The sequence below is a fragment of the Eurypyga helias genome, unplaced genomic scaffold (genome assembly GCF_000690775.1).
Source record: "Eurypyga helias isolate BGI_N326 unplaced genomic scaffold, ASM69077v1 scaffold2029, whole genome shotgun sequence".
Taxonomy (NCBI): Eukaryota; Metazoa; Chordata; class Aves; order Eurypygiformes; family Eurypygidae; genus Eurypyga; species Eurypyga helias.
This window is the reverse complement of record NW_010269904.1, coordinates 8,596-34,420: the sequence shown is the minus strand read 5'-3', so window position 1 is coordinate 34,420 and position 25,825 is coordinate 8,596. Positions and strand designations below refer to the sequence as shown.

Sequence of the window (25,825 nt, the reverse complement as noted above, 5' to 3'; positions counted from 1 at the left end):
GTACAGAGGTAAACAGATAACATTTTATAAATAAAATATACATTCCAGGTACAGGCAGAGAAATATACATGAAGGGTCATTTAAGAAAACAAAGATCTTCCTTTTTCTGATTAACAGAAACATAATCCATCTGAAGTCCTGCAACTCTTACAAAAACATTTGATCTTTACAATACCTTATGTATTATGTTTAGGAACATATTTAAATTTCTTTTGAGCCTTTTTTTCCCCTCCTTTTTCAGCTCTCTGTAAATTAAGGTAACTCTAATTTCTCGTTAGAGTAACTTTTTCATTAATGAACACATTTTAACTATTTCAAGAAGTGCTGTCTAATATGAGGCAAAACTTGCAACTGCTATAATGGTAGGCCTATTAATTCAGAACAATGATACATGACGCAATCCTTGAAGGTCGAACAAATTCCACAACAGCATCCCCAAAAATATCTAATCTGTGTTAACATTTGAGTGGAAAGAAAGAAAGAAACAAAACCAAACAGAATCTAAAGGTTGGACGTTATTAAGTTAGAGACTGTATAGTTTTATTGGGAACTGTTGATCTTTGTTATGAAAAACTCCTAAGATTAAGCTGAGTAAATTTTACTGCATGGGAAAACTATTACATCGAATCTCAGAAAAAGAGGCCCTCTCCTGTATTTCAGACATCTCAGTGCACCCTCTTCTAATACAATGTAAAAATACTACAAATTGAAGTGTTTCACCTCCACTGAACTAAAATGGAGATATTCAATCCTGTAAAGATACATGTGCTGCACTGGTGTTATCTGCAAGGTCAGGTTCTACACTTATAAAGTTAACTGTCTTAGAACCAAGCTAAGTATTTCCTTGAAATTAAAACAGAATAAAGCTTGGGTTTTGGTTTTGTGGTTTGTGGGGTTCCAGTTTAAGATTGTTTCAAACCTTGCATCTGCGTTCTTCAAAAAGCTAAAAAACACTAACTCTCATAGCAGCAGAAACCAGTATATAAACACAAGATAACCTATATTTTTTTATATCAGCACAAAAAAGCCCCTAACAAATCATCAAAGGGAAACCAAATAAAAACCCCACAGTGCAGAAGAATTTAGTCACATTATCAGTACAGCTGACTTCCTTGGATGACTAGTACAACTGCACACAGAATCATTTTGCCTTTCACAGTCTTAAAATAAAAACAAACAAGAAATACAAACCGGTAACTGATAAAGAGGAATATCCACTTGCCCAAGAAAATCATCTCGAGTCTACAGAAAATAAAAACAAACAAAACAGAGAAAGTTTAAAGCTGCACAGTGTCTTTAAAACATCGTTGCAAAGCCCTGACAGCACAGTAACGCCTTCTAACAAGGCGAGGACACTCTTAAGTCACAGACAGTAAAACTTGCTCTGTATAGAACAGCACTCGGAGACCTCGGCAGTTCTGCCCTCCTCGAAATAAATTGTTTCAGGGAGCTGGGGGTGCAGATTCAGGTGCGTTTTTTACATCTTAGAGACTAACGCTAATCAAACAGGAGAAAGTTGTTCAGCATCAGGACTGAGACTGTCAGCATCTCCAGTAGAAACATCATTGTAAAGGCAAAGAGTAAAAGACACTTATTCCCTTAGCTGTTCCAGTAAAATAGTTGTCTTGGTATATGCTTAAGCAACTATTTAACATAAAACTGAAAACCTTCCTCCTAGGAGCACCTGACAATTTCCATAAGCCTAGGCAGCTGTTTAAAACAGGCATATATAAGCATTTCTTTCTTTTCACAATAATACAGCTACAATCCAAATAAGACAGTTTCATCTGTTGTAGGTGCTTTGGAAGCTGCAGCATTCCAGTGGTCCCAAAGCCGGCAGCAGGAGCTTCAAATCTGGCATATCCCCTACCCCTTGCCTGACTTTCCTGTTTTTATCGGAAAACGTGCTAAAATTTGTTGTATCTATGTAAAACACCAATGCCTACACACACTGTAGTTTAGTTTTAACAACTAAAATCTGAAAGATCCTGCCCTGACTTGGATATCTTGACTGTCCAAGTACAAACAGACAATGAATGCAGCAACTCAGCAGCTGGATTCCCTCCAGCCCATGCTGTAGTACCAGGGGAGAGACTGGCAATACATCATATCACCTCTCTGTTTACTTTTGACCACTGACTTTTGTCTGCCAAAGAAATTAAGATTTTAGTACTTTACAGACGTAATTTCAGTATTCACCAACAATTGCCACCAACAGTCAAAGCAGTTGACTTGTCTTCTTATGGGATTACTGGAGCATATGCTGAGTTGTTTCAAGTTCATTTATGATATGAAAGCCTTTGCAAACCTCCACAAAAGCAGGAAAATGCATTATATGGGTCATTTAACCTGAAGACATATCACTGCCTGTGCACTAAAACCAAGAGGGCATGAAATTTTTTAAAAGTATGTATAGGCCTATGGCATTTTTCAAAAAACTACGCTATGTCAGGACTATGCTTATTTGCAGAGAGTAAGTAACTGTGAAAGTCTTCAACAGCGTACCCTGTGCAGCCTCTGGATTTCTAGTCTTCCTGATTTTTCCAGCTAACAAAAGATTTCGTGCCTATTCTTTCCTAAATCTGTTGGTGTACCACAGACTTTTATTCATACCCATCACCCAGGGATTTTGATGGCCTTTTTCCATAAAACTTTCCACTATGAGGCTCTGCATCTTGCAGACATCTATTCCCTTCACCACAGGGCAAGGCTGTGTTTTTCACCTTTCTTCTAGTACAGCTATATTTTCAATTTTCAATGCCCATGTTTTACAGTATTAAAACTTCAGTCCAGTTCTACTCATCATTTTGTCCCACTGACAGCATTCTCCACTCAAACAGTTCTGACATTAAAGATCAGGTATTTCTTGAAGCCGTTCTTTCTTCCTTAATACTTCTGGTACCTTTTTTCTTTAGCTCTGTTGTCTTAAGTCTGTCCATTTTGTCTTTAAATCATATGTGTGTATGGAGAATCAATGCCTCACAGTTGTATAAACTCTTAATTTTTTGCACCTTCAAAAAGCACAACTAGACTTACAGACCTTGCCATAGATAGGTATGTTGATTTCTAGCATGTACTAACTTCAAAATGAATTTGTAGTATGTATGTACGTGTCATATTCAGAATTGAAGGGAGGGGGGGAGTGGCAATGAAAACAAAACACCTATTTTTTAAGTTTACAAACTCATTTGAGATAGAAAGCTCCAGCAGGTTTTCATACCTGAAGAGTCTGAAGCTTCCCTGAACTACAGAAGGAAAATTTTCTCAATTATTATAGACCACAAGCTTCTGGAAAATATAGCTATCATTTTTGCCTGTGAGGTTTTTTTTAAATGGCACAGCACATACCTTAGACATGTTAAAAGCCTTAGTATTTGTAAAGTTCTTGGCAATCCTCAAGTGGAACATGCCTTTCAAATAAATTACTGGAATGTGGGACAAAAGTCTGCTGTATTTTAGAAAACCTCAGAACATTGTGTTTGTTACCAGCATTATTTTAGTACAGGCTCCTGTTATTCACTTTATTATTCCGCTGTCTCTCCAGCTATTTTTAGCAGAGCTAGTCTCAATAACCAACCTTTAACAGTACTTTCTCCTCCAGCCAGCGAGTAAAATCCTCCAGTGGAGATTTTTGTTGACCTCCAAACAACTAATTAGGAATGCTCTTTAGCCATGTGCTTCACTATGACATGTTGACTGACTGCCTTCAGACAAGTGCCAAAGCAGCTTTGAAGCACACATCACACACAATAACAATTAAATGTCAATAGGGCTGAAACGGTTTGGATCTCTGTTTCATGAGAGCAGGCATCCCAGTGTTTTCACAACAGACAAGTGGGTCAGTTGTTCTTGTCAACTTCCAATTTCTTAACAGCCAGAGAACTCAAACTTTCTGCTTGCCAAACCAGAAGTGCATAAACCTCAATTGATGATATAGTACACTAACAAAGAGGCCTTTTATTTTACTGATGCATTGGTTTAGTCTATAGAAAGTTATTAAAAACATGTGAGGACAGAGCACTGCATATACAATGCATATAAAGAATGCCAGTGCAATGCCAAAGCGAGTGCTCAAAAGAAAAGCACCAAAAGAAAGTAAGCCAATCCCAAACTCGTTTTCATCCATTTGATGAATCTGTAATTCATAAATCGTAACAGTTTAGACTTTGGATTTTTTCTGCAATTCCCATCAGAAATTGGACAGAACTAGATTTAAACAGACATGCTTATCTGAGTCACACACTAGTGCAGTACTGAGAACATTACCCATAATTTATCAGATGTGAAGAAATTTAACAGATCATCATCCCTTTCTTAATTGCTGGATTCACCACAGTGCCTTTTGAAACAGCTCTTTTATAAGACCAGGGTGTTGAAATAACAGGTATTTTCTCTACCAACTTTGGTGACTAATTTTTGTTGGTGTGAGTGCATGAATTAAAACCTAAGTACATTCCCAGTCTTTCTCTGGCTAAACAGACAGCTAGTTGTGCAGAAGCCTGTCTTTGCACAGACATCTACAGCTCTATGGCAAAATGAGAAAGTATACAGCTTTTATTGGAGGGAATACAAAGTATCAATTCAAATTGAAAAAACAAACAGTGATCCGATCTCTGCTTAAGAAAACAGGAGCTCAATAGATCCCTTAGAAAACCAACGTTCTTCTAGCTTAAACACCCAAACATCAACACGAGTTACAAGCTTGATGAGAGTGAAAAAAGCCCCAAAACTTTCCTGAGCTACACTGAGCAAATTCAAGTATTCTTCTTTCCATGCTGCACAGAGTATATTACTTGGTTCTCTGGAACTCTAAATTGAGAAAAGTGAGCTTTTTTTCTTCCATAAAATACTGCCAACATATGCAATTCATCACGGGAAAATAACAGTTTCAAAAAAGCAAAAACTCAATTATCATATTAAGATCTTATTAAATTCATGGATTCTACAAGTAATATTTTCTCTGTCTTGCAAAGCACAAACACTTTGTTGCATAGAATTCATGGCAGTCCCAAGCCTCCTGTATTTTAAGGGGGAGAGGCAGATGGTGAGGAGATTTTTTTAATTCTTATTAATGACATGGGATCTATGATCAACTACCTGTGATACTGAGATAAGAACCTATCAGCATTCTCAAAACAGAAAATGCATACTGTTGGACCAATGGTTATTAGGCAAAATATGTTTCTGCAGGACCTCCAGCCCAGCAAGGTGTCAGCATAACATGCCTCAGCAGTTTTACCATCTCTCTAACAGACAGCATTTAGACATGACACTGAAGTTATTTTCACTAATTCTCCCCCCGCTTCCAAAGATATTATCAGAGAACTGCTTCTCTAAAAAGACCAGAGCGAAAGTGTCATCTGTTTCTCCATTTATAGCTTACGTGTTTTATACAGAAACAGTATCTTATGGATAGCTTCCTTAAAAGTTCCTATTTAGTCAACAGTAATTTTGTAACAACATTCATGTATTAACCTGCTCGATGTTACTACTTTGAGAACTTGTGCTTAGAAGTTCATCAACAAAGCAATTTTAAGATAGATTTTTCTTCCTTGCATACAAGAACTCATTTTCACATGGGTCTCAGGAAGACAGGTAGCTATCTAATGTGACCGAAACATACTTTAGCCCAGCCCAAACAGAGAACAAGTCAGAAGTTAGTAACGTCTATGTTCTATTCATCACGAATTTGAGTTCCTTTGGGTTTATGGACAGATGTGCCAAAAAAGCTACCATATAAAAAGCAGGAATATTACGTTTTATTAAAAGTCAAGAGCCAATCCAGATTTGGCTTCCTATGTTGAAAGTCAACATGGGGGGGGGCAGGCGGGAGAATCAGAAAGCGGAACCCAATATTTAATTAGGTACTGTTTTGACAAGCCACTCATGACATCAAGTCAGTTAACTTCATAGTAGTATAAAACCATAAAACTTTTGCATCTATTTGTGGAAGTATATTTGAAATCTTAAAAGTCTGGCACAAAAAGTTTGAAGAAAAAAAACCATCACATAGTAACAATTCCAGGTGCGTTTCTACCTTCACCTATTAACATTGTAAAAGCTTAAACCACTCAAAAAATGTAAAACCCTAGGAAACATTAAACTGCACGTGTTAATTTGCTCCATGAAATGAGAAGCAGATAAATCACATATGACACAAGTTAACCACACTGGCTAAGAAATACACTCAGCTGAAGGACTCCATGCACTGTTAACTTTTTGTTCTTCAGAGCAGGATGGAATAGAGACAAAAATAAAAGACGAAGATTGGCCTCCAAACAGCAGCTAGGCAACTGGAGCATCTCTGCATCACACCTTCGCTCCTGGGATGCTTATTAGGCCCAGTACAGTGCCGCACAGATGCATAAAAGCAGATTGAGCCTGGAAGCTGCTTTTTCCAGCCCTAAACATAACCCTGAACAGCCAGGCCAGGCTGTATAAGTAACTCATCCCTCCTGAGAGATTTCTGTGAACCTACGGACCTACAGCAGGGCTGGGTGCAGGCAGAATGGCCTCAGCCTACTCCAAAGTTAGCCCACCATTTTTCAAAGCATGCCTTAGTCTCCTGTTCACCCAAATTCATCACCAACACAAGCTGGGGAACTCCCAGCACCTTTGGGCAACTCCACCAGGCTGCAGTTTCCCATGCCCTTCTGCACTCTGCTCTAGTCCTCAGCAGCTGCTGGCCTGAACAGGAGCCCAGGCCCTACCTCCTGACCTCTCCCAGCTCCAAGCCTAAATCTACTGCTGTCACTCCTAAACGTAGACGCAGATGGCCTGGCTACAGCAGAACGTACTGGTGTGCCTTAAGCTGTGCTACACTTAAGTTATAAATGCTGTCTGTCCAAAACCAGTCTGCACAAACTGACCTTGGGTGCCCCAACCTCTACAGCACAAGGCAACTACAACACAAATAATCCACTCACAGTTACTTTTAACGACAAAAGCAGAATTAGAATTTATTTCAGATCAGCTTAACGACATTTCTTACTAAAGTTATATTACACTTCCCACATTAAACTTGGGGTTTATTGGCCTATAATTTGCCAGATGCTAACCACTTTGGATTTATATTTTAAAAATTAATTATTTATCCCAAATCAAACTTCCTAAAAACAGTGATTACTATAACAAATGGCTAAGGTAGAAACTCTATAAAAAAATAAGCTAATGCTCATAATAAATTCTGGAAACTTTTTTCTCTGAAAAGCCCTTGTGCTTTCATGTTACTGAACGGGGCCTTCTCCCTTATGCCATGAACACCAGATTGCCAGAGAAATCATCTGGGCTGAAAGAATCCAGTTCTACACTTATTCCCACAGTCCTCTTACAGAGTAGCTGGAGTGTCCCATTTGCATTTTAATATGCCCTAACTTCAATGACTCCAATTCAAGTTTGTATGTAATTTCAGCCAGGAACTTGCTGATGTCCTTCTTAAACTCTGTTTGCTTATGTTCCAGTTGATACAGCTGAAAGCAGCCCATGGTCTCAAACAGTAACTGCATCTATCTGTATACTTTTCAGTTTACCCTAAACTGCCACAACCAGAAAAAAAAAAACCAAAAAGAAAAGTGGTCTACTCTCTTCAAACAGAGATGATTATAGATCCATAAACTAACACTGAAATGAGCTACAAACATTTTGCTGGCTGCAATCCCAAATCAGCATGTTCTGTTCGTCACAGGGAGGGAGGAAGAAAGTTCACTTGAAACAGAGACACTTAACAGAAATGCAGAGCAGTCCCCTTCAGACAAGGGTGACAGTCAGTCGTAAGCAAATGACTCGCCTGAAAAGGCCAGGCAGTTCTGCTTGCTGGCTCAATCTGTGAAATTCATCCTCTTCTAGAAGACGATAAAACGTGTTGGAACACAGAAGAACACTCTCAGCCCAGGATGAGGGGAGAACTCGAAAGAGGATTTCTACCATTTGATCCTAAGTGGCTGCAAGGGCTGAGCAAGCACCAAAGAGCTTAGTAGGCAGATTAACGCTCTGTGTAGCTTTGTATCCTTTCCCTGGTAATGGCCAAGAGCAGATGCTAAGGAAATAATAAAAGCAACAGTTACGAGTAGTATTTCCTCTGATATATTCCCCAGTTTCTAATGACTAAGTGGTCATGGACTTTTTGATCCTGACATTAAAATACACATTGAGAATGGAACAGCCCTTGATGGACCTTTCTTCAACTTACTTAACCTCTTCTTGAAATCCAGTTCTACTTTTGGTATGCACAACATCTTGCAAGAGTAAGCTCAGCAACACGTAAAAGAACCTACTTGTTTTACAAGAGTGGACTCTCTGGTTAGATTCACCTCCTCTGAACTACAGTTTTATAAAACTTCCTTTATACTACTCACCCCCCCCCCAAAAGCTTAAAAGCCCATGGTCTACTTAGTGTCTCTTCACATACAACTTTCCCCAGTCTTGTGACCCTTCTTGGTATTTCTCTAGTTGTTATACATGCTTTCTGAAAAAAGGATGACCAGAAATATGCAGGCCATGCACATATGTGGATTCATACCATTCCATAATGCTGTTTTTAATTTTGTTAGTTTATTCCTTTCCTAATAAATCCTAACCTTCTATTTGCCTTTCAACTGTCAACAAGATTGAAGCTGACATTTTCAGCAAGTCACTCACCACGACATAAACTATTCCCTGACCAGTATGGGAGACCATTTCCACACATGCATCGTTAGCTGATTTTCCTGTGTGCAGTACTTGGCATTTATCAACAATGATTTTCAAACTGTCTATTCTTCTGTCTAGTCACTCACTACCATGAGATTTTGCACAGCTTCAGAGGTGACAATTCAGTTTTCACTTTTGATTCTTAACTTCTAATTAGTTGTCATCAATAAGGAAGATGTTTTTCCTGCACTCATGCCTTGAGAATATTCTTCAGAACTTCTGCTAAGGGTTCTTGTAGAATATTCTGAAAAGCTCAGTGTCCTGCATTAGCAGTGCCACCCATTTTCACAGGTCATTGCTTAGCTTGATGTGTAAAACAAAGCTTCCTTCTGTGACAGCAGTGCTGTCTCCCTCCTTGTAATGGCAAGATGTGTCTAGTAGTTCTATTCCGGGTACTCTTTCTTCCAGACTGGCCTGTTGCAGGAAGCATGCAGTTCCCCTTTTGGTCATTTAAAAGTATCAGCATACTACTTCCCACCTTCCTTCAGTAAGGGAATCAGGCAGATTAAAAGATTATTCATTGCAGCTACTATTTCAAGAATTTTACAGCTGAGCTTCTTGACAATTCTTGGGAGAATACCTGCAGGTACTATTAGTTTTGTTAAGCATTTCTGATTTATACTGTAATGTGTTAGAAAGACTATGGTTTCTACATCACCATAGCATTTTCCAATAAAAGTACTGACCTAATTTCCCACTGAAAGCAAAGAGGATGTACTATTATAAAAGATAGAAAAAAAGCTTGCAAAATTATTCGGTTAGCCAGGAGTAAAGGAAAGAAGGTCTCTATCTTGCCGTAGGAACAAGTTTTACTTTAATACATTCTTAAATATATACTAATCCTTAAGAGACAGAATAACTATAGCTTGTGGCTATATCAAAGAAGCCACAACCTAAATGCTTCCCGCTTTCTCATAGTAGATTAAAAGGACATGAATCAAACTGAAGGCTGCATAATAAAGTATTTATATAAGCTGTTCCCAGAGCTCTGCTCTGCCTGGTTTTGCACTTTCAGTTTCTCCTTTTGTTGGCATGAGAAACCTACCCAACCTCCGTTCAGCTGTAAACTATAAACAGAACAAGGTTAATCATAATTTGTGCAGAGCACAATAAACTAAAACTCCTCCTCCTATGCATACATGTAGTTTCCTGGTGACTACATAGCTCAAGAGCTTTGATATACAGGGTTATTCAAGTGTTCTGCTACAGCACAGACACTGTTCCTTACAGCATGATCCTGCTCTGAAAGTTAGATATGACCTACTGTTGCCACATACAACTTACTAAAACTGACAACAAAATTTTAAGGATGGAGCTGACACCAAATAATATTGATTGCTTCCACGTAGCAACCGTTCACAGCTAGTCTTGGCTGTAAGGTTTATCACATCCCTTGTGTGTAATCTTTCTTCCCCCCCGAAGAAGGTTGCTGATCAAAAACTGAAAGCATGAAGAAAGGTGGAGAAGAAGCTGTCACAAAACTCTACATTTAAGCAAGATGGAAAATAGAAGAAATCAGGGCACATTACCAAAGTGCTACGGATCATTGTTATATCACCAACACGAGTCCTCAGGAACACACCACCTTCCTTTCAACTCCAATTCTCTTTGGCAGAACTGATATACCATGACACAGCAATGTGCCATAGACAGTCCTGTAACATGATCCTTCCAAATAAGCAATACTGAACAGCATGAAAATTATTAAGTGATGAGGTTACTGTAGCACAATACCATAAAGAGAGGTCAATTTGTGCTTTGCCTTGTATTGCCTCTATAATCTTTTGCTTCACCTGCCCCTTTTCCATCGCAGTTCCCTTCTAGAGATCTGGGACATCTAGACAGTCCCTTTGCTCAATATGCAAAGATGGAGACGGCTGGAGATAAGGCCTAGTTATCTTCCTCTCTCTTGGCACTTCTCCCTGGTTATACCACTCTCTTTTATGAAGAAGGAGTTCTGCTAAGGCAGAAGCTCTATACTTAAAGAGGATGTAAGAGATAAGACAACTCAGACTATTCAGTGCTAACCTGTGGCGTAGCATTTACCAGGGAAATCAACATCTTCAGGCACAGGTTCTGGTCCACTCTGCATGTTCAGATCAGCTGGGAAGTAAGTTGAAGTAAGACAGCCTCAGAGTCCCCTCAAATTACTGTTTGTCCAAAATTTAACACTGAAAGACTCAAATAGCATCTCCTTTCACAAAAACAAAAGGTAGAGTTCTAGAGCCTGGTGAAAAGTATTTGGGAGTTCCAACTAAAGGTTTTCTTCACACAAACCTGACAGTAGAAAAATATGTTGGTTATTATACACTACCCCTGAAGGTTAAAAGCAAAAAACATATATTTCATTCACTAGAGACAATACTTGAGTAAAATCACTTGTAAACAACAGTCAATAACATAATGATTCCCCTAATTGTTTTAAGAAATTATTTTAGAGGTACACAGTTGCCCAAACAGATTTGCAAGTACATTTACAATAGTCACATTATCTAATCAGCAGTGATGCTAATGGGGAAGGAATGGCTGATGTCAACAGGGATGGCAGCATACTGTTATACTTGTGGAAGAGATTAACACAGCTTTTTTGTTTGTTTATTGTCTGCAAGAAGTGGAACTGTAGTCACTGCTGCTGCCTTCCTCCCTACCTCTTAAAGCTTACACATGCAAGATGACATGTAAACCGTTCCCTTACTCACTCCTAACCCTCCCAATTCACACCTGTGATGTCAAAGTGCTTTAGCTGCAGATTTATTTCTACCCTAAGCAAGACACAGATGCACTGAAAAAAACCTAAAAACAGAAATACGAAGTCAAGGACAACCTTTAACGACTAACTCTTCCTCCTGCTTTGCATAAATGAAATTCCACTATCTACTGCAGAACCAATTCAGTATGTTTCCAGTAAAGATCAGCAGTGGTATGTAGGCCATCACCATTCCACATTTTTCAACTTAATTAAAAATAGTCCAAAGCCAGTTGTCACAGAAATGGTGTGGTTGGGGTTTGTTTTCTTTTTTCTTTTCTTTTTTTTAAGTCAGCCTTTAACAAGCTGTTGATTATAGAAAACAGGAAATCTGATAGGAGGTGGCTGAAGGCTAGTAGCTAGGCACGTAAGAAAAGAATGCATAGACCTTTCGCTGCTTCAGACTCTGGAGTCTCTGACCAAAGCACTGATTTGATTTCATGACTGCTCTGTACGGATAGCTGACATTACTAAATGCTACTCCAGTATCAACTTGTTAAATTTGAACCCAGACTCAGCATATCAGTATACTAGGCCAGACTAACTGGAGTCAAGAGAAATATTTTGGGAGTTGTTTATTTTTAAATGAGTCACAATACACCATGATAATTAACTGGGCTATGTAATTAAATGATTGCCATAGAATCAATTATATTTGTCTCAAAGACTGTAACAAAAAATACAATAGTATTTACCTAGTTTATTTCAGTGAGGTGTTGAACTGCTATAAAGTCAACTGGTTTGTTTTTTGCTTGTTTGGTGGGGGAAGGTTTTACAATTTTTGATAACATGATTTTTAGGATATTCTATAAAAATTGATTCTACATGAAGACTGAAAGGACCATTTCAGGACTGAAAGGCTCCTGTGTCTGTTGTTGCACAAAGCAATCCCCAACACATACACTGCTAGAAAACTTTACTGTCCAGTTTTCTGATGTCAGAGATCATCTTAATTTGTATGTCGGTATGACACAAATCTAAATATTTGAAAATACATGGAAAGTACAAGATAACTACAACAATTTGTGATTCAGACTCTTTCTTTCCTCTTATTTTTAAACTTGTCTCTCTCATCTTCTAGTCAGAAGATGTAATCTTAAGAATTCAGGAATCTTAAAACCTGCTGGCACATTAACACAGTAAAAATACTCAACTACCAGAGAGGCATGCTATCAAGTGCTTGAAAAAGTTAAGCCTCCTTCGATTTTATGTCAATCCACTGTAAACACTGTTCATGGGAACTGAAACAAACTATTGTCAGTCCAGCACTCTATGAGGTTTTCTGGAAATGTTTGCTAACAATCTGATCCTGAACTTGGATTCTATCTAAATTTAACTTAGCAATATTCACTCAGTATTAAAATATCTTACATATCAACTACCATTAAACAGAGGTTAGCAGTGTAAGCTGATGATAAATGTACTTGGAAGTGCATGACTCAACATGTTTTCCTCTTTACAATATACATTTTAAAATAGCTAGACCCAGACTACTTAAAATACATAATAATCAGCTTGTGTTTATTGTAGAATTTACCAACTTTACACTTCAATTTTGGGATGAGGAATCACCAAACACCACACATAGTGATTGCCTGGGATGCACTCTGAGTTTTGCAAGGAAGCCTAACACAGACCACAACTTTACAAGGAGGTAAGTACATTTTTCTTCAAACTCCTTTTAATCAAAAAGCAATACAAAACTCCAAAGTAGTCAGAAAGTGTAGAATCATCAGGCACTACTCTAAGGGCAAGAGCTGACTGAAAATTACAGGCTAATACCTTCAAGGTAGTTATATTACTAGTTTAGAAAGGGACTATCGTAACCATGTATCTTTGGCATAAAGCCTTTTGCCTAAACAAGCAAGTTAGTTAAATGGTAGTAGTGCCAATTCATAGAGATTGAGATCTTAAAACAGGTTTGGTAAACATTATTTGTTGCACTTCTATCAGCACTCATAATTAAACGAATATATAATACCAAGATCATTCAAGTCTTACAAACAATGTTACTTAAGCAAGTCTTACAATTCACACTTCTTGTGACTTATGCCTTAGTAACGATACAAACTGTCTGAAGAGTTAATAAGAGCAAACACACTTCTGCACCTTTGCTGGACACGAGTTTCACCACCAAAACCAAAAAATATATTTAATATAAGCCTTCTAGACCCAAGTTGAACAGCAATTCGACAGCAATGTTGTTGGGAGAGGTATTAGGTTACAGCGTACTGCTCAGGCTGAAGTAGTGGTTGGAGGGAAAAAAAAAAAATAAAAAAAAGGAGAGGAAACTCTGAAAATTCCTGTGGTTCAGGGTGTATACAGAAACAAATGGTATTTAGAGTTTCTCTGCTCAAATATTACTTATCTTTAATTCTACAGACAGCAAACTGTTCTGTAAAATAAAGCCTATATGAAATAAACCTGAAAGACTCTATAGTAATCCACTGATTTTGAGCCATTTTGTATGTAATTTTAGTAATTAGTATTAATATACTGAAAAGTATTCAAAACTACAAAACTTCACCTGAATTTTAAGCAATTCCTCTGTCTAGATAACAAGAGAAGAAAATCCCTTTGATTTCATGTGAACAGGAAATTGTTGTTTATAATATAATAAACACAGATATTTCACTAGAAGACCTAGTCAGCTATGCTACTGTATGTATCATATTATAAGATCCAAATCTAAAACCCAAATGTTACAGATAATGTACAAATTAACTCCCTACTGGTGACAGTTTGACACTAGGAGGAAATCTGAAATCACTGTGTTTAAGTCTTGATTGTAAATTTTATTACTTTCCAGTAAAATTTCAGCTGAAAAATACTGTCCAATTTTAGTATAAACCAGAACACTCACCTTCTGGGGCCTCCACAAAGAAGTGCTACATATTTCCCCTTTAGAGGTTCCGTATCTTTTCTCAACAGCAGTTGTTTTTCCTTCATTCCCAGGTCTGAACTGTATGTGCAACTGAGACGTCCTTGCACTATGACACTTGTATTTAAGGCTGGATAAACAGCAAGAAACTTTTTGACGTGATGCTTCCAACGAAACACTTCTTTGCAAAACATGTGGGGTTTTGCTCATCTGTGCATTCGGTCTTTCCAGTTCGTTTATATTCATCTGACGTTCTGAATCTATTTTTGAGGGTAAACATGCAGATGTGCTACGTGCCAGTTTTAAATGAGGGTATTTTGCACTGGAGTTCAGATTTAACACTGGACTGCAATGGTCATTAACCATTTCACTGCCCGATGCAAATGCTCTGTGGGTGAGATGAACAGAGATACACGAGAAGCCATCACGTACTTCCTCACAAGCTGCCTGCTCAGGACCACTCAGAATGTGACTTTTGTCCTGTAAGGACGTATTCAAGTAAAGCGGCCGAACGCCTCTGACTTCGCCCAGAGAGCAACTTGTTTTAGACAGTCGAAGCCCATTGACTGCTGTCGAAAGAAATCCCTTGGAAATGGTAGGATCTTCTTTTTGTGCCAACTCACTAGGAGAAATAATTAGTTTATGGGATGTTTGATAGGTGCCTCTATGTGGTAATTGACCTGAGCCTACTGGAGAAGCTGGAGGAGTACTGGAAGGACTCCTCGGGAAAATAACCAGTGATGAACAACGTCGCAGTGGAATTTTAGTCTTCTTCCTCACTGACAAAGTATCTTGGTCAAAAGTAGTATTACTGCTACACAGAGTTTCCTGAGATAAGTTGTTCCTGTAGGGATTACCTTTGTTTGCAGTGCTTCTATCTGAAGAATCACCATGTACATCACTACCAGACAAAGTACCATCGCTTGTCGAAAGAGTGCCACTACCACTGTCACTGATGACACTGTTACTATATGAACCTCCATCGCTTGTGGTGCTTGCACATGATCCGTAGTCACTGCCAGCACTGCTGAACGATCCACTGTCGCTGGCTGCAACACTGCCGAGACTGCCATTGCACAGAGCAGTATTGCCCAGAAGGCCATCAGATCGATGATCAACCACAACTCTAGTGCCACAATTTCCTTCACTACCAATGAATGAAGTGTCTTCACCGGTCGCTACAGCATCACCAGACTGAAAACATCCACTGTACCTTCTAGACTGCAGAGAAATGTGCAGCGAGGTGCTCTTTTTTATTTGCAATGACGAGACAGGTGCCTTTTCATCTTGATTAACTGCTTGTTGCGTTACAGGTGCATAAGCAACTTGTCTAGGAGTCAGTTTCACTCGTGTAACATTAGGTGCAGAATTCTGGGATTTTTTGAAGTACATACAATTATTACTATCCAAAACATCTTCAGAGGTTTCCAATAATGGATCCGTGTTGCTTCTTTGGGTAGCAAAATGCAATCTTAACCGTCGTGCCATTTGTTCTCATGTCCACGCATGTTAGCAAATGAAAACCACAAAGATCCTTCAGCAGAAAGGCTACAGGCAGCTGCACAGAACCTAGAGCTAGTACATCACAACAGTAAAAGCCCATAAAAGTTGCAGTCTTTGTCCTAATTTCTACAAGACTCTAGTGTTATAAAAAAAACCCCACTGTACCTCTTGAAATAAGTCAGCCATTCGTTGAACTGCAGTTTCTGGACCGTCTCTGATTGCTTGCAGTCAGAAAGCATTCATTTACAACGCACTTACGTTCCAACGACCTCAGCTGCAGCACACCGACAAACACTACTGACCTCGTTTCAATTATACCATCTGCAATTTGCATAAATGAATACAATAATGAACTTCCAGTACTGCCAAGTTTAAAACAGCAACTCCTGCTGCAGCTGCACTAGCTGAGTCAATGTGTCCGCACTTTCCTCAGCAGCGTATGACTACTAATATTTTTACCCATAGGTTTAGAATTACAGGAAGTTGGTAGGAATGAAGTCCCATATAATTGAGTATCAAGTCTAGGATTGAATTTCCAAATAGTAACCATGCTAGCAAACTGCTGAGGTCTGAATTATGCATAAACCAGTGAAATAAGCCTCCTCCCTCTTAAAGAAAAAAGAAAGAAAACAGTTTTTCTGCATGACTTCAATAAAACTTGAAAGAAATACGGCATTATCTCACAGTCTACATGCTGTTAAGCAATTGCTCTTTCAAAACACCTGCACGTCATAGAAACCTCTCCTGCTAATTAAATCATAATTTGCAGTGAGGTACAAAACAATTAGAACCACAAGTTATTGTGATTAATAATTTGGCATTTATTTTCGGCCAACCATGCTGACCTTTTATTTTGTATTTTAACTTTTCCAAATTACAGCTGTTAAAGGTAGAAGGAGAGAAACTATTCTTCCAAATTGAACTACCTCATCTTGTTTGCTGGAAACCCACAATAAGCAGACCTTCATTAGCGTTCAACATGGCATGCAAATATATGACCAGCTTTGCAAACTTTAGAACACTGAGCGAAGTGTGCACAGAGATAAATACAATTACCAAGCACAGTTACAGAAGAAAACTATTCTGCATGATTATATACAAGCTGTCTCATAGCTAATTGGTGATTTATTTTACTTTAAATGATCAGCAAGTCAAGAAGTTAATGTATTGTCAACTCTTAGAAGAGTAATGGGATTGAGAATTCCTACAAAACGTTTCACGGGCTCATATTGTCTGAAAAGGTCCTTTGCTGGCACCTAGTGGGACATCAGAAAAAAGACAATCTGGAATCTTGTTAAGTGGGGTTTATTTGTTGTTTGCTTTTTTTAAAAAAAACACCAACACAAACACTTGGCTACGAAGGTACTTTGGAATACAGAAGCCATATATATATATGATGCAGTACTAAAGGCTACCATGCCAACATGAAATTACTTAGTGCTGCTGAAAGCGCAAACAGAAGAGAACACTAGGCCATTTATACTTTTATAGGTCATGCTACTAGATTTTTTTTTTCTGCTCTGTATTTATTTAACTTTTACTGTATTTTAAGCTAGAAGGCAGTAAAATTAACATTTATACCTCCTTCCCCAAAAAGAGCCAAGATTCAAATTCAGAGTACCCTGTTTGCGAGCAACAAATTTCTAATTATACTCCAGGGCTTACTTAACCTCCGTTACCTGAATGCCATGATTGGAATTCAGCAATAAATGAATACTAGCTTATTCATAAAAAGCCAACAAATACAATAGTTCATTTCTTTCATTATGCTTTACCAACTGGACTACTTCTAATGTTATATGTTGGAGAGGGACTGGGATGGGAGGGGGGAAAGGAAAACACCATAAAAGAATCTTTTGGTTTCAAAAAGTTATATTTGAACTTTAAGCAGTATATTATTAAAACACACACAACACAATGAAACAACAACCCATCCTATGTGAGTGAAGAGTAAAAAAACCAACCAAACAAAAAAAATACCCAAAGGCATTTCTTAAAGGCACCTTTTCTCCCCAACAACAAATTTGTTAGTAGCACAGTCCACAGTCCAACATGTTAGCGATACACAACAAATTGCAACCACTGTCAGAGATATTGCTTTTAATAAAAGAAAGCAACACTTCCTCCCCCAACAGATGTCCTGAAATGGTTTTCCTCAATTTTACTAAAAAAAAAAAAACCAACCTCTAAGAAAATTATAACCTGACATATCTTAGTAATTCAGGCTTAAGATTTAACTGAAATTTCTCAACGTGTACTCTTCCTTAGGTATAACTGTATAGGTATAGCCAGCTAACAGCTTCCTTAGTCAACATGAAATGGGTTTTAAAATGCAAAATTCTGTCTTGCTGAATCAGACTTGACATAAAAATAAAAATAATTTTTAGGAAGGACCAATAGCTCCATTCCAATCTTAACATCACTGACTTTGTCAGTTTCAATTTCAGGCGCCAGTTTATCCCCAAAGTTACAGGGAATAAAAGCACTGGGGACAAATTTCTATAAAAAGGAAGTTATCCATTGGGAGGATGGTCTCCCAGATGTAGGAGCATTTCAGTTTCATCAGCTTGCTCACATCTAGCGTTTAAACAGTCATGCGATCGGTAGAAGAAAGGAAGGCTGATTAACACAGAAGCGCACTAGAACGATGGAAGATGAAACCCCTTCTGATCACCGCTGTGTATCCTAGTGCAAGACACCTATGGTTTTTGACATGTCAAGATGAATTAATGTAAGTGAGGGAGCTTGTCAATGCTAAACAGCTAAGGCAACAATTTGACTTATTTATAACAGCTCAAGACATCTGGGATAGAAAACATGTTTCTGAGAGCTAGCTAAAAAGTAACAATAGGAACAGAACCTTATCCATTAACTGAATGGGAAGACAGAGGAGATGAAAAATGTTCAGGTTATAGTAGAACTATACAGTGACTGATCTTGTCATTATGCTTTGCTCTCTAAATATAATCATACATTGGAAACAAAGCACCATTTCCAATTTGATGCCAATAAAATGTCTTACTGGTTCCTCCCCCATAAGCAAACAGGTCAAACAACTCTACATTGGAGAAAGAATGCTAAGGAATTCTCTTAGTGGAAACCACAAAGAAAGTGTTGGCATTCTCCCAGAAAAATCAGCAATGTGACTATATAATCATGACTCCTGAATTCCAGGGGATGGCAGTAATGTTCCAGTGACTAATGGACAAAGTACTCTGACTTCTTGAAGAATATACTGTAGCCCATAACATCATGTCGAATTGAACAGCTGAGCATCCTGAAAAATCCTATTTAACCTGCAACCTGCCCTGAACGCTATGAATGCTGGTGATTCTCTTTAAAATTGTTTTTTTAAAAAAAATAATAGCAACAAAGTATTTGAAATACTTGAGACAGGTAATACCACCAGTCAAGCAGAATATCCCAAATAGCCAAGAATATACCAAGTATAACCAAGAAACAAGCCTCTTTCTTAAATTTAATCATTCTATACAGTTTCTACTTACATTTACATACATTTTCACTCTTTTCAACTATAGGAGGGCAGCACCTCCATAAAAGACACAATGGATTACAGAAAATATGCAGAAAGCATTAGGAAAAATTATCAGTTTTTCATAGCCAACACACTGTTCAAGCACAAAAAGATCCTTTATAACAGCTATCAGAATGAGACTTTGTTCGGAGCACTAAGTAAAGGGCACTCAATCCTACCTATTAGTTTCAAAGCACTGCAGAAGGAAAAAGTATATTCCAGTGAGAAGGAACGTCTGTGAAGTGGCCCTAGGATGCAAGCGTCACGACTGCCCTGCTACCAGCCTCACTCCGTTACAACAACACGTACAGACAGAAAGAAAGGCAAGTAGACATCTTCACACATAAAATGAGAGCATGGTCAGAGGAGGGGTTTCGATTTCTCTCAAAATAGACGCACAGGCTACACCCCATTTAGCTGGGAGGGGACTTTTTACAAGGTTCTGTAGTGACAGGAAAAGGGGTAATGGGTTTAAATTGAAAGTGGGGAGGTTTAGGTTAGATATCAGGAAGAAGTTCTTCACAGAGTAGGTGGGGAGGCAGTGGAACAGGTTGTCTAGAGAAGCTCTGGATGCCCCATCCCTGGAAGTGTTCAAGGCCAGGCTGGATGAGGCTTGGAGCAACCTGGTCTAGTGGAAGGTGTCCCTGCCCATGGCAGGGGGGTTGGAATGAGATGACCTTTAAGGCCCCTTCCAACCCAAACCATTCTATGATTCTTACTCATGACTTGCCATTCAGAGAGTGACACCTACCTTGCAAGATCACAATCCACCAACCACTTGTTAGGATTTCCAAAGAAAACACACACATGCTGCTACTCACACTTTGAAACAGCTTCTCACACCATGTACAGCAATAGCAACACTGTCAATACCACTTCATTTGTGGGAAAAAGAAACATTTGATGCAGAGCTTTCAAGATCCACCAAGATTTTGGCCATATGATTTGGAAAGCACTATAAAAGAATGACGCTTTTATGAGTTAAAGCACATCACAAGTTCAGAATTATAACTGCCTCAGAGCATCACAAAGTGTGGTAATGTCAGATGATTAAACCAATCAGGTCTGCCTTTAGCTTCAGGTTTCATTATCAAAGTTATGATTTTTGGTGTGGGTTTTTTAATCCCTGCTGAATCCAGATGAATTTCATTTCATTCAAGTCTTCAATACATTGCAACATTAACACAAAAGGACCTACCAAACGGTTTTCATCAAATACTTCAAAAAGGAGTCTGTGTTTCTGAGGATTAACCTAGGAAAAATGAATGTATTAATAGTTAAAATACATGCTTGAAATCCAGCATTTGTCTTCAGCAAAATCTCTGTATATGCAGTAGGAAAGAAATACATAAGACCTAACTTAAACAGCTAATCTGCACCTTGCTGGCATGTCACTATTCAACATGTTTCTAGCAGAACCAATAAGCCAAGACTGGTGCTATCCCAAACTGGTTTTAAATCCATGTTCATGTTTTTAAATATTCATGGAAAAAAGAAGATAACATCAGGCTGAAAATTTAACTGGCACAAATAAAAACATTAACAAATGTATTTAAGGAAAGCAGTTTGTGAGACTTTCTGAACATTAATTATAGATGTATTTCTGATCTTAAGATAAAGCAGTGAAAAAACATCTTTCCTAATGTGTTAACATAATATCCAACATAGGTAATAAGGCTGTAAAACACTTACCCTAAATAAGAGTTCTTCATTCCACTTCGGGTTTAAGGACTATATGTGGTGGAAGAAAAGACAGAAAAACAGAAGACAGTATTAGTTACAGTGACAATTCTGTATCAGTGTATCTTTTGATGTTTTACATCTGTTTCACCCCATGTAACAATCGACTTCAGAAGAAAGTACAACAGTTTTAACCTTGCTTATTGCAGGTGTAAGTCACAGGAGTGCAGAAGTGCACAGAGACTCTAGTATGCAAGTAGTCTCAGGTTTTGGCTAATGGGTGCAGAGAAGGGCTTATTATACAATCCAAACCAGTTAATTCATGTATGTTTACGGTAATAATCACTGCCTTTTCCCCAGTCCACTATCCACATGGCCTACATGAAAACATAGGTAACCCTGAAATTATGAACGCTTAGCAAATGCCTAATCTCTACAATCCAGACAGACCAGGCACAGGTGGGCCAAACGGAACATAACCTGCTCAACTAAACACATCTTTCAGTTGTAGATGTTTAAAAAAAAAAAAAAACCAACAAAAAACTAGAGATACTATGACCTCCCATCATAGCTAAACTAACAATTATCAAGGTGAAGCAAAAATGCGTGAGATCTCATAGCATACATCACAGCCACTATCTGAGAAGAACCTGGAAGAGTACTTTCCCTCTCATGCATACAATTTTTCATTTTTAGTTGATCATTAGTTGAACATTAAGTTACCAACTGTAACACTGAATTTTTCCTGCAGGTATTCTATAGGAACAAGTAGTATCATGAGTCAGCTTACCTCTGCAATTTGGTGTTGAAACACAACAAATCGTGTTTGTGTTTCAAACATAAAAAAGATAAAAGGTTGCACAGCAAGAGAGAGAGTCTCCTGGATCATTAAAGATATCAGAAAATCAGAACTATCTAGTATTTCCATGAATAATGTAGTTTTGAATCAGTACTTGCCTTAAATTCCTTAGTGATTCTCTACCTTTCCGTAAAATTATTGAAGGGAAAATACCAAAATAATGATATGAACAGAAAAGGAGTAGGTCATGGAACATTCCTTTCCCCATGTCCGTTCACTGCAGTGAGATGTTAATTCTCATATTTCCTGTAGTATTAACTTTTCCTCTAGAGTGATCAAAAAACAAACCAACCCACCACACCCACAGAGAGAAGCTGGCTAACCTTTTTAATAGTTTTTGTCTGAACACTGGTAAGGACTCCATTCACTGGATCATACACTGTCACCTTCACATATGGGTCACTGGGAGGAGGAAAGAAAAAGATAAGCATGCTGCTATCCAGCCTTTATCAGCACTATTAGCAGTTGAGTTTCAAAAGGCAAAAACTAACACAAGTTATGACACTGGGATATACAATTACTTCATGAACACCACACACATTTGTTCTTACATTATTTTCTAAGTAGTTTCAGAGATAAAACTAATCTAAACCCTGTTACTGATTATGATCATACTAGCTATGCCATTTTATATTCTGCGTATCACTACAACCTGAATTTCTAATTTACAATTAGAATTTCTTCTAATGCTAAACTGATGTCATAAGTAACAATTTTGCTAGTGCTAGAATAACAGCATTCCTGTACGTAGGCCAAAGCAACTGACAGTGAACTAGTACTAAACCCAGCAGTACTTTTGGAGACCTTCTGTACACAGGCCAGAACAAAAAGTAGCTTTAGTACAAACTGCATGCTGCCACCTGCCAATTCCACAAGATCCTACAAAGCGTTTAAATTAACGTCTGATCTTTCCTGTGGTAAACGTTAAGCTCCTTTGACTGCTTCTTCCCTTACACAGATTTTAACTTCTAAATGTGTACATACCTAGAGCCTGTAGCCACTGGCATGCTTCACCACATCTAGAGAACTGGTGGATGCTCTTCCTCTCTATATAATTTGAGTTGAAATAGTCTTATTGCTATCAGTGTTTAGTGCTGTGTTCATTCCAAGTCTTTAAAGCACAGATGAGCCGATTTCGATTAGAACTGAACTCTTATTGTAGCTGCAGTCTACATGAGGTAAAACAGACCTGTACCTACCCTACATGGCAGAACTATTTTACCATGCAGAGAATTAAACCATCCCGCACATTGTTTTGCCAATGCATAAGATCTGTCCACATGACTCTTAGGCACGAAAACAGGTATCATCATGTTTACATAGTCTCTGATCATTTTATAAGGTTACCAGTTAAAACAGTTCTGGGGTTTTTTTGCAAGAAGCACAGCTGGATTTACCGAAATCTAAACAGCTGTGGAAAGAAAATACAGCAGCAGCTGTCCCTTAATACATCAGCAACATATTCTTACCTAGCTCCTAAGAGATCCTTCTTGGCCAGGCCAATTCCAGCTATTACCTTCACCCTGACAATCCGTGTGTTCTCCTAAAATACAAAACAACATATTCAAGATGCAGTCAGATTATTTTTCAGATCTACTTTTAATTTATAAAGCTAAAGCAATTACTAGCATAATTTTGAATTTACACTGAAAACTACAGATTAAGCAGTTACTTTGTCTGATAGAAAGAGCTTTAAGTTTCAGTGCTAATTTATTCTACCTTTACCCCTTTTTTCAAGTCTTATCACCATCATACCCACATATGGTAGACACAGAGTCCAAAAAAATGGATAAGTCAATACAGTATGGTTTGGGCTTTTTTAAATTAATTTTATGTTATTTCTTGGCGTTCTAAGGGAGTGGGACTTTTGAGTTAGGGTGCTTAATCAACAGACAGGAGCATTAACCTAGCATACAATTGTTCCTGCCAGCCTTCTTTCCCAAATCCCAAACTGTTCTGGCAGTGGCAGTCACCACTTCCCCAGCAAGCCTTGCAATACACTCGCATCAGATGGACGCAGGACGTGTACACTGCGTAGCACACACAAAGATCTTCCCCTAGGGCAAAGTGAAGAGCAAGCTGCCATTGCCACAACTCATACAGCCCAGCGACTTCTACTGCTCCCAGGAAGGAGAGCTTCTGGGAGCAGTTTCCACAAGCAGTTCCCATGTTTCTCAGCAGGCAGTTCTTAGCTGTCTTTTCTACCAAGTAGGCAAGGACCTTGGTGAGAACATGCCCTGAAGAGCATAACCAGTTTTGGTGCACATGGGCACCGTCTGTTAGGACGCAAGGCATGGGTTGTAACTGACATCTCACTAGCCATTCAAGCAAGTTGCATTAAACATTCAGACAAATGCACCTGGACCAAGGAAGCTTTCATCTAATGGTACCCCGCCATTCAGCAAAGGGTGGGGAATAGACTCTGACCATAAACCGATTTCCTGGGAGGAATGAAAAAGGTATCGAATTTATCAGAACAGATTAATAAAGCAGTAAAGAGCTCTGGAAAAAGGGCAAGAATAAAGAATCTTTGCATCCATTTTTACTTCACAGCACAGAGAGGCAACGCTCGAAATACTGGGATTTCTGAAATGATATGTCAGCAGCATAGGAGATAAAAAAAAAAAAATCAGTTACACATCATTCAAGTTACAGCTTCACAGGAGTGACATAAGTGATTGCACTTCTCTTGTTAATTAATATAGCTGTGTAGAGTCTTACACGGCTCATCTGATAAGCTACTGAATTCAAGAGGGAAAAAAAAACCAACCCAACAGCTGTAATGATGTCAGAGGAAGAAGACAAATGAGCACTGTTTCTCTGGAAAGCTAAAAGCTTTGCAGACGAAGGACTGTTTGTAGGCAATGCTAGTCAGAGACGCTTGTGAGGAAACCCGATCTGACCTACATGGTGAAGGAGTTAAACAGATACCAAAGAGCAACGGGTGAAGGAAGGAGCAGATGTTTCCCTGGGGCCTTCCTGAATTCCACATATGATTGAAAGTGTTTTCAAAAGGAGACTCGCTCAGAAAGTTTGCTTCGTCATTGGTCTCATTTGTAACTACAGGGCTGTACTCCCTAACCAATATCAGTTGGAGGGGTTTGTAAAGCTAACGTAAAGAACTGCATGCTAATCCTGAGGCAGACTACTGGCTAACAAGGTAAAGATGAAAACAAACCACTAAATGAAACTTAAATAAAATACAAGCAAGTTTCTCCCACACACTAGTTAGAAGTGATAGCCAGGGGACTGAGATGGACATGTACAGTATCTACTTACTGATCAAACAGTCAGTTGGCCAAGACAATTCCATCCAAATCACAAGTCTGTCTTCCACCCTCACCTCAAAGAAAATAGTCTCCTACTTGGAAATTGAATAGTTCAGAAAAGAAGGACCTAACAACCAACCTCACCCAACACTGACCACTAGCAGCTGTCGTAAGCTTTCAAAATTCTTAGTCATGATCAGGCTTTAAGGCACATAACATTAGCAATGTGTTTGATGACAGCAACAGAACCAACCAGATTCAACAAAAAATAAGTCTAAAACTAGGTTGGCATCAAATTAAGAAGAGCCATTTGTTAAAATTCATATATATATATATAACAAATATCCTAAAATATCCACCTTTGCCATACATTCCAAAAGAGCATCCAATTTATCTTCTGTCAATTGCTTGGCTTCAGTGACATTCAACATCAGTAAGATTCAGAGACTACTCAAGCTGGAGTACCACATGTGCATTTCTGCTCTCACTGTGAACTTCCCTCAGCACACCACTACCCTCTCCCAACAAAAAGGAGCTCCCTAGTCACAGCCCACGGGACTCAACTGACAGAATCCAGCTCGAGAAACAATCTCACTATCCCCATCTTATAAAAAGACATGGAGCAGACGCTGGAGTAGGATACACTGCCCTAGAAGACAAATAT

The 25,825-nt window shown here is 38.5% G+C and overlaps 1 protein-coding gene across 5 annotated transcripts in view; it reads right to left on the bottom strand.

Moving 5' to 3' along the window:
• NEDD4 (neural precursor cell expressed, developmentally down-regulated 4, E3 ubiquitin protein ligase) overlaps positions 1-23,431 on the bottom strand; it is a 43,187-nt gene extending 19,756 nt beyond the window's left edge. For 2 of the 5 annotated variants that reach the window (XM_010158224.1, XM_010158225.1), the window contains exons 1-2: positions 14,298-15,803; positions 1,192-1,242 (exon numbers count right to left, since the gene is read on the bottom strand). In XM_010158224.1, coding sequence (XP_010156526.1) covers positions 1,192-1,242; positions 14,298-15,803 — 1,557 coding nt within the window. Of the gene's footprint in view, positions 1-1,191; positions 1,243-14,297; positions 15,804-20,551; positions 20,606-21,045; positions 21,085-22,215; positions 22,295-23,361 lie in introns of those variants that run through there. The other 3 variants (XM_010158226.1, XM_010158227.1, XM_010158228.1) reach the window with 2 other exon arrangements.
• Positions 23,432-25,825: the final 2,394 nt, after the last annotated feature.